The following is a 9,415-nucleotide window of genomic DNA, read 5'->3' as shown; positions in this document are numbered from 1 at the left end:
GGAGGGAGCTGGGCTCTTCTCCCAAGGGACAGGGGACAGGACTAGAGGGAATGGCCTCAAGCTCCACCAGGGGAGGTTCAGACTGGATATCCGGGAAAAATTTTTCACGGAAAGGGTCATCGGGCACTGGCAGAGGCTGCCCAGGGAGGTGGTGGAGTCTCCATCCCTGGAGGGGCTTAAAAGGCAGCTGGATGAGGCGCTGAGGGACATGGTTTGGTGTTTGATAGGAATGGTTGGACTCGATGATCCGGTGTGTCTTTTCCAACCTGGTGATTCTATGATTCTGTGCTCGATGGGCGCCACCGCCTCGCGTTGCCCAGCCCTGAGCCGTGTCGCTCGCTCTCTCAAGCGGCTTCTAACCCCTCCGCTTCCCCGCGGGTCCCAGTCCCGCCGTGCGGGGCTCTCGCTCCTCCGCGCCGACAGGGGGAGCGCGCGCGCCCGCGGCCCCGCGCGGGGCGGGGCGGGAGGAGGTGGCGCTGCGCGCGCGCGCGGCTCAAAATGGAGGGCGGCTGAGGTGGAGCGGGAAGCGCTTTGTGGTTCTCTTTTTTCCTGTGTTTTATCTTGCTACCTCCCCTTTTCGTTGTCTTTTTCCAAGATGTCCGCGCCGCCCGGCGGCTCCGGTGCTCTGGCGGCGGGGGGAGAAGCGCCTAAGAATAAGCGGAAAGGTAGCGCGGCGCGCTGAGGCGGGTGGGGCCCCAGGAAGCTCTCTCACGCGTTATACCGTTTTGTTAATAAGTCATTAAAGTAAATTTGGGAGATAAAAGCTTCCCCGAGGCAAGGAACGTCTGTTTCGCGTGGCTAGCGGGGAGGAGCTGTGGGCAAAGCTCATCCTTTGCAGTCACAGAATCGTAGAGTCGTTTGGGTTGGAAGGGCCCTTAAAAGATTATCTAGTTCCAACTCCTCCGAGATGAAGCTGCCCGAGGCCCATCCAACCTGGCCTTGGACACCTCCAGGGATGGCGCAGCCACAACTTCCTTGGGCAACCTGTTCCAGTGCCTCAGCGCTCTCATAGGGAAGAAATTCTTCCTTATGTCTACTCTGAATCTGCTTTTCTCCAGTTTATACCCACTGCCTATTGTATTATCACTACAAGCCTTTGTAAACAATCCTTCCCCAGCTTTATTGTAGCTCCTTCAGGTACTGAAGGGTTGCCCGAAGGTCTCCTCAGAACCCTCTCTCAAAGAGCCACGGATGGTGAATCGGAGAGTGGTTGGGATTGGAAGTGTCCTCTGGGTACCATCCAACCCTCAGGCTAAAGCACCCTTGTGGGCACTCACTGCAGCGCGTCCAGGTGGGGTTTGGATATCTCCAGAGAAGGAGGCTCCACCCTCTCTCTAGGCAGCCTCATGTGTCCTGGGAGCAGAGCTGTGTCTCTTCCCAGACAAAAAATCACCCTGTCTCCACTGTGCTTGTTACTGCTGTGGTATGTGAAGATCCCCTGCAAGTACTCCGAGTTGTGTCGTGACCGAACTCTCTGTGCCCCTCTTTCAGGGGGAAGAATTGTGAAGTCTCGCTACCTGCAGTTTGATAAGAAAGGCACCAAGAAGGTACTTGGACACCTCACTGCTGGGCTTGGGGGGTGGCCAGCAGAAAGTGGAAAGGGTCTGAGGGGTGGCTGGGATACGTGGCAGTGAGACTAAGTAAAAAATGGCTCTGCTGGGCCTGTGAGGGAGTGTTACCTGGTGCAGACTTCCCAGGAAAGTGCTTGAGTCCCCATCCTTAGAGGTATTTAAAAGATGGGTAGATGAAGTGCTCAGGGTTGTGGTTTAGGAGTGGGCAGGCACGGTTAGGCTTGATCTCAAAGGCTTTTTCCAACCGCATGATTCCATGACCTGGGTGGGAACCTGGGACTTGCAAAGCACCAAGATGCCCTGGGATTGCAGTTGTTTATTATCAACATCCTAGTCAGAGTTAAGGTATCGCTAGTCTCAATTACTGCTATGTTTAGTCTTTTCTGTTTCTTGATTGCCAGGATTCTTCAGCAAGTTCCTCTTCAGCAAATTCCTCTTCAGCAAATTCCTCTTCAACGTCTGCTGCTAAACTGTCTACTGCTAAACCACTGTCTGCTTCTAAACCAACGTCTACTGCTAAATCATCTTCTGCAGCTAAACCACGAACAGTGCCTCCTCAGAAATCTAAAGCTTTTCCTGGTAGGTTTGACAGAATTTGAAAGTCCTTCTTTTGTGAATTTGTATTTCTAACCTGTGTAACTCCTTAACAACAACTCTGATATGTTAAGAGGTGATATTTTATGTTAGTTACATCACTGCCAGTTGTTGTCTGTATACAAAAGGAATGAGAAAACTGGTGTGGGATTAAGAAGTGTAAACTGAAGTGTGTTGAACTGTTGTCTGGGTATTCTGATAGAAAACTAATCTGGAACTGAGTGAAAGCATATATAAGTGTGAACTTGTGCAGAATCTGTTCTAATTCTTCTAGTCTGATAACAGCTTCTTTCTACAGACGTTACCTGTAGCTCATTAAATCAGAGTAGTTTTGAGAAAGGTAACTTGCAATCCACCTTATTAGATGAAGACAAAATTAGTCTACCGGACCTTGAACTTTCAGCTATTAATGGTAAGCTTCCACTCATACTCTATTTCTTTGTTTATTATTCATTATTTTTAATGTGTGTGTTGTAATTTGATGACAAGTAACCCATATATTCTACCATATTTGCAAGAAGATTTTGTTAAATAAGGTGAATGTTATTTCAAGTTTCTCTAAGCAGAGTTATTGAGACCTTTAGTGTCCATTTTTAGTATCTTTTGGGTGCTCTGTTATTTTTGCTTAAGATCAAATATCAAAGAACAAAGTACCCTCAAGTCTTTGTTCCTCTGACAGATGGGTGTTAGATTAACATCCTTTCTGAAAATGGTGTCGCATCTGTCTGTTACTGAAAACTAAATGTTGGTGTGATCCACATCTTGTGAGTATCGTCAGAGTCAGAAATCGAGCATGAGTCTTCTTTACGTAGTAATTTTGGAATTACTTTTGTCATGAAGAAGCTTGATAGTATGTTGACCCACCCTGTATACTTTGGTAGAAGAGAGCAATAACTCCTCTGTCGTGATACAGGTAAAACTGTCCGCAGAAAGACTCCTGCTTCAAATTCTGCTGGCAAAGCCAAGACAAGGAAAGCTCCAAACCCCCAAAATACGGTCAGTCTCACTGCTTCAATAAGTGATTTATTTTGAAAGATGTGAAATGGAGATTTTTTTGTCATCTTTAATCTTGATAACTTTGAGGTCCTGGGATGCCTAAAGCCTTCTGGCTCTCCTACTGCTAGCAATGTTTTGTTTTATTGAATGTCTCAACACAACTGAATCTTTGCTTCTGTTTCTTGTGGTCAAGAACCTGATCCAATTGTAACATCTCTGCAAGTCGATTCTTTTTATATTCTTGTCCATACTTTTTAATTATATTTCATTATCTTCATATATTTCCTGGTATTTTTTTTTCTCCAAAAGCTGGCATTGATCCAACCTCATTTGGAGTGCCTTGTTTGGGAATCGTGTCTAAGATAAAACTGAAACTTCAAATTCTCTACCAGTATTATGAAAAGTGGCTGACAATGTTATAAAAAGCAGCGGAACAAAGACTTATTTAATTAACATGCATTGTTTAAGAACCCCAACTGTTCTCATTGAGCTGACTGTTGCTGATGGTGTTCCAGGCACAAACTGGCCTTCCAGTAATTTATTTGAACCTTGATAAAGTAACTGTTGAAATACTAAAATTGATCTAGTGATTTGTTTTCTGTTCTGAAGGGAGATGATTCTTGTTCTGAGATACAACAACTGGAATCTCTGACACTGCTTTTAACTTACCTAAGAGTAAGGGTGAGTCAGTCAAGTATTTCGTGTTTCAGGTAGAGGAATTTGTTATTGAGGAATTGTTTAATTTCTTGTCTACGCTTTTTGTTCCATAAAGGTAGATTTTTATAACTTCATCTGTTTATGGCTCTAAAACTTTATGACTTACTTTGAAAACTTGTAGTGTGAACTCAGTGCCCGTTTAAGCTGGTGCTGGCCCTTCATGGAATGGGGGCATGCAGAGGTGAGAGCATGTGGGGCTCAAGATTGTGGCAGTAGCTTTGTTCTCAGTTCACTCAGTGCTGTACATGTGTGTTTTGCCTTGCAAAAAAACACTAGTGGGTGTGGGGGAAGAAGGTGAAACAGAGGCTTTAATATACTGTGCTTCTTGAGTGAGGTCTTTTCATTAATTGAAGCTGTTTGACCTGGTCTGAGGCTTGTATTTGTTTCTTTAGAATATGTTAATTATTTAGATGTAGTGTCACTTTAGTTGTGAATCTCTTTTGGATATAATAGGCAGGAAAAAATCTTGCCAAGCTGGAGGAAAAAGCAGAAGAAAACTTGATTATATTGTGTGAAGAGAAGATGAGACAACAGGAAAAGCTCTACGAGTTGAAGCGTGAAATTCTACTCAAAGAGAGAGAGCAGAAACTTGACGAAGCATTAGACAAACAGGTAGGCTTGTTACAATTTATGCTTTTACAATCTTTTAAAGAAGCTCACTATGAAGTAGTCCTTTATGCAGAGATGTCCCTGCCTCTGTGGTCTGCTAGGGTAGAGTTTTATCTATCTTAAAATAAATCTCTCCTTCCTGTTGCAGTATGCAGTGCATTACAGTAACCTAAAAAATACCTTTATTGCTTTTTGGTTGTCCCCTGTTGGACAGGCAGGAAGGAAAATTTTGAGCTGTTGAGCAAGGGGCAGCATTTGCACAGGGGCTGCCAGAGCACTTTACAGCTTTGCACGGGAGATGCAAGTGTCTTAAACACATGTAAAGGTCCTGCAGTTACGGTTAAGGGTAGAGCTGAGGTGCTGACCCTTAGATGAGAAGTGAACATCTTCTAGTTTTTGTCTTATTTTCATACGTTAGGCAGCAGTGGTTCTGGCCTGGTTGTAAGAAGGCAATTAACTTTCAAAACTGAGCCCATATTTGCTTTTAACAAATACACATTGCAAAAATTATACAAGACTTCTGTTTTTTTGGAGAATACAAAGTATAAAACACTTTGCCTGCTACATTGCTGATACCTTTGGGTTGCAGTAAGAAGGAACTGGTGTTGACCAAGGCATTTTGAGGTGGTAGGGGAAAAGCTGTTAAATGACGTAATATGAAAATTGTACCACAAACTTCTTGATTCGCTCTGTCAGCGAGCATTTTGGAGTGGCGTTTGGGGGGTTTTATCAATTATTTTTCTCTGTTGAGCCAGGTTTGTAGTAACAAAATGACTGCTTTTGAAGAAGTTTTGCTTTGTCATGTGTCTTTTTCAGCTGGAAGTGCTTACGCCCCTTGTTGCTGTTTGCGAACAGTTTAAAGAGCAATATAAATGCTTTGCAGATGCCCTGGATGCCACTAGACATGAATTACCTGTAGAGAATATCCACATAGAAGGAGATATGCACACATACCTTGGTATGAAATTTACTTTCTGAAATAATAGTGGATTTTTGGTGTGCTGAAATCCTTGCACTGTTAGTGCTAGATCTGTCTCTGGCCGCTGGAGGAATCTAACCTGCTCTCAGAGCTCATGTGGCCACTGTGCTGCAGTGTTAGTCACATGTTTTACTATTAATAATTCTGTTCTCTGTTTAGCTGCACTTGAACAATTTTTTTATCTTGCAGCAGGTAAGAAATAACTTTCTCAAGTAGGGCAGTCTTCATATAAACGTTCTTTAGCACATTTCTGTATCTTTTAACAGTATTCATGTTATTCCTCCTTCCTTGTTCCTCATGGGTAAGCAAGTTGTAGAAATACTGTGGTCTCTTCTTCTCTCTGTGTCTGAGAGGTAAAGTATATGAGCTTGTGTTCCCTGTAGAACCAGAGCTGAGATATGTAGTGTGATGTCTTGAATTGGACAAGTTTGGTTTAATAAATGAGTACTCGTGCTTTGTATCAATGTCTGGACAAAAGGTTAAGTTTTAAACTGCTGCTCTGCAAGAAACAAGATTCTTAATCATGTTAATATTCTTATTTACATCTTAAAACAAAGGGAAGAGGTTTATTGAAGAACTTGGAATTCTTTTAAGAGCGCTTAAAAGGAAATAAGTGTGTATTTTTCAGTTTAACACTAAAGGGGAGAGGACTGGATAAATCTCCTGTCAGGGGTGCATGCCAATAGCAATTTATGTAACTGGCCAAGTTATTTTGGATGTTTAATGTTTTGGATGTTTGGATTGTTTCTTCTCTTGCATTTGTCTTGTAAAAATCTTGGATATACTCTAAATGAGGGCTTGATTAGCAATTTTAATAGGCTGTTGTTGATGTTGGTCTTCATAGCTAAAAGTAGTTTGGCTTTCACAGTTTTCTCACAATGTGTTTCTAAAAGCTGAATGAACAGTAGCTTTCCATTATCTGGTTCACTTTTCTCTCTTCAGTAACGTAATATTCCAGCTATTCATTAATGTTGTGTTTACTGCTGCCACGGCATGTATTTTGGAACAATATTTGTAATATCTCATGTTGCAGGTGAGCTGGGAAAGGAGTTAACTACCACCCAGGAACTTCTGACAGAACTTTTACCAAGCTGCTCAGATGAAAGCGCAAATGCACCTAATGCTCTGAAAGAGCTTAAAGAAATGTCTCAGAAAATGAGTAAAGGGCTTCAAAGGTATTTACAACTGTTGGGTGAAAAAAATGGCTCAATATTTGGAGGAAAATCTGTAGATCTTGCCAGAATGTACATTGGACGAGGACAAATTGATGGGAAAATAGCACTAAGTTTGATTCTGTTGGTGTTAGACACCTGTGTTTCTGTTTCTTCCCTGCCTGCAATCAAAGTAAAGATGCTTGAGGGCTTTCTTGTGTGTTGTGTGCGTGGAAATTGATAGACCATAAAGGCACCCATCGCCCCCTCCTCTCCTGCACACGCCAACCTTTGGGAAGAAAATTCGCAGCTCATCTTTCCTCTGGCGGCTGCATGGAAGGACAACGACACAAACATCCAGGCATGTAGCCTCTGGGGACAAGCAGAAGTTATCCTCCAAAGTAACTGATTTAGCTCACTTCTTCTGTTACAGGAGCTTCACACAAGTGCAGAACCTGGCATCTGAAGCAAGTAAAGAAGTTTCTCTGCATAACCAACAGATATGTGAAGAGAATCATGGACTAGATGTAGCGAAATGCTGGTACTTCGACTGAGTCCGTATCTTACTAACGAGTGGGTGCTAAATCAATGCCAGCATGTTTCTTGTATGAGCGTATAGCTTGACTAGATCTTCGGTTAAACCAGAATATGAAACCAGCAACATATGTGCCTACTGACTCAGGAAATGGAGTTCTGTGTGCTCCTGTAAGGAGACGTCTTTGTTTATAACATGGATTTGTCATGCCTTTCACAGCACCTTCTGCCTTGACAGAACTGAAAGGTAAAAGATAAGAAACGCTATTCTCGTTAGATATGGCCTGTGTATTCTTAAACTTGTTGGTTTACTTTCTCGCATGTGGCTTCAAGTGCTGTGATTTGCCTCTTTCCAAGTGGAGTTCCTGGCAGGGCAGCAGACCAGAATACATGTGTGGAATCGGGGATGTGGTACTTTGCCTTCACTGGTGTTGTCAGAGGATCTGTAGGAATGTGCAGCAGGGTCACTGGTCTCCTGGGGAACATGTTCTAGAGGAACTTTTGGTTGTCCTGCATTTCTGGATTTGCTGACAGGAAAAGCAAAGTGATAGCAAATGAGGGGGATGATTGGAAGGAGCCTGGTCTCTCATTACAAGTGAAAATTTTGATAACTTGTTGCCTAATTGTCTTGAAAACAAATTATTAAAATCATAAATGCTTTTGTATTAACAAGACACCTTCTCCTTAAGGATTTTATTATTTAATAAAGACTATTTTCTACTACCATATCAATAGCCTTCACATTTTGGATATCTTCACTGATCTACAGCAGCTCTTGTTTCCATCTAGGCTTACCCAGTACTGCAAAATATGCCCAGTGCTGGGTGTGCAGGCACTAACCAGTGCCCAGAGCGCTGAGCCGGGAGATAGTGAATGTGGGGAGAAACCTCAAACCTAACTACTACGTGCCTGAGAGTGGGATCTGTTGTGAGCGTACACACCAGGTGTGGCAGGTTTTTTCAGCATACTTTCCATTTTTATGCATGGAATGTGCTTCTCTCGGACAGACGTGCTGTGTCCTGTATTTTTTCACCTGTGGTTCCTCTTCCTCTGTTAGTCAAAATTTTTGCTTTGTATTGGCTGTGCAGTGGTTTCTGGGTTCAGCTTTGTCTATGAAGCTGCTCAGAAACACTTGGACTATTTTCCTTACACTCCTTGAACTGCTATTCAGGTTTTCTTCCTGATATTACTTGGGATGTAACTAGATTCTTACCTAATTTTATTTAAAATTAAGAGTAAATTAAGCTATAGTAATGGGATCAGCAAGATGTGTGCTGCACCGGATGACAAGTCAATAGATAAACTAAGAACCCTCTAGTCTTCAGTTTCAGTGCGATTTCTTTCACAGCAACTTATGCATGAGCCAGTGGGAAAGCAATGAGTTTTTTTAAGATACCTATCTGTTATTTATACTTCCTCAAGCGTGTTAGCTGAGCTGCCCCTGTGTGCTGCCGTACGGTCCGTGACTCACTGGTGCTGCCGGCAGGATTGTTCTGAGTCAGAACCATGAGCTGCACCTATGAAGGTGGCCGCTGGATGGGGAACTTGGCTACGCATTCGTGTCAGGGTCTGTTTATTTTTGGTGGATGGAGATGCCTGTAGAAAGGCTCCAATTTGAAACTGCTGGTCAAACAACTATTTTCGCTAGGTTTGGGTGGTTGTCGGGATATGTCCTTATGCCTTTAACCTGTTCATTTTGTCATTCTGAGACTCAAAGATAAGAGTGAACTTCTTAAAAAGGGAGTGGGAGGAAAAGAAAATCCAGTTTATAGTGTCCTGATAGTTGTCTAGACACAAGTCAGAATTTCTTTCCTAGGATTTCTTGATTAGTAGAGCTCATAGCTGGCCTAGAAGGGAATTTCACTGTCAACTGTAACGCTGTTCATTCTCCTCCCTGAGAAGGGTGGTGGAGAAAAGGTTCTGCTCCCTGCAAACCCAGCTAAAGTCTCTGTCTTTGAGGTCGCAGTTCATCCTGGCTGCTGCAGGTGGCAGCCCCTGTCTTCACAACCAGCCTGAAGCACAGAGGGAGGCCTGGAGCCAACGGACAGCTGCCACAAAACAATCAGTGCTTGGGGATGTGCACTCATTGTTTCTAGAGACTCCTCGGCACCGATTCGAGCATTCTGACCATTCTTGTCCTTAAATCGAACACAATTCTTTCTGCAAGTAGTAGATGAAGCAGCTCAGCCTCTTCAGTTTTAACCTATTTCAAAGTGAAACTTTTCCATCTTGATTTTCTTGAATGTTCTTTCTAAGTGGCTCTG

General features: G+C 43.1%; 1 protein-coding gene across 1 annotated transcript; it reads left to right on the top strand.

Annotated features, from left to right (window-relative positions):
* The first annotated feature begins 502 nt into the window (after positions 1 to 502).
* Positions 503 to 7,887, top strand: HAUS8 (HAUS augmin like complex subunit 8). The gene is made up of 10 exons (XM_069877783.1): positions 503 to 665; positions 1,492 to 1,547; positions 1,973 to 2,150; positions 2,464 to 2,577; positions 3,079 to 3,161; positions 3,771 to 3,842; positions 4,332 to 4,490; positions 5,304 to 5,445; positions 6,500 to 6,641; positions 7,051 to 7,887. The coding sequence occupies exons 1-10, from the start codon at positions 596 to 598 to the stop codon at positions 7,169 to 7,171; spliced, it is 1,137 nt and encodes a 378-aa protein (XP_069733884.1). The 5' UTR covers positions 503 to 595; the 3' UTR covers positions 7,172 to 7,887.
* The last annotated feature ends 1,528 nt before the right edge of the window (positions 7,888 to 9,415 follow it).

The sequence above is a fragment of the Phaenicophaeus curvirostris genome, chromosome 28 (genome assembly GCF_032191515.1).
Source record: "Phaenicophaeus curvirostris isolate KB17595 chromosome 28, BPBGC_Pcur_1.0, whole genome shotgun sequence".
Lineage (NCBI taxonomy): Eukaryota > Metazoa > Chordata > Aves > Cuculiformes > Cuculidae > Phaenicophaeus > Phaenicophaeus curvirostris.
Note: the sequence above shows the minus strand (reverse complement) of the source record. Positions and strands in the feature narration are given on the sequence as shown.

Excerpts from the sequence above, each read along its gene's own strand:
- HAUS8 (XM_069877783.1), top strand. The coding sequence starts at position 596 with ATGTCCGCGCCGCCCGGCGGCTCCGGTGCTCTGGCGGCGGGGGGAGAA. Across the intron at positions 2,578-3,078 it reads TGAACTTTCAGCTATTAATG|GTAAAACTGTCCGCAGAAAG; the intron begins GTAAGCTTCCAC and ends GTCGTGATACAG. Across the intron at positions 3,843-4,331 it reads TAACTTACCTAAGAGTAAGG|GCAGGAAAAAATCTTGCCAA; the intron begins GTGAGTCAGTCA and ends TGGATATAATAG.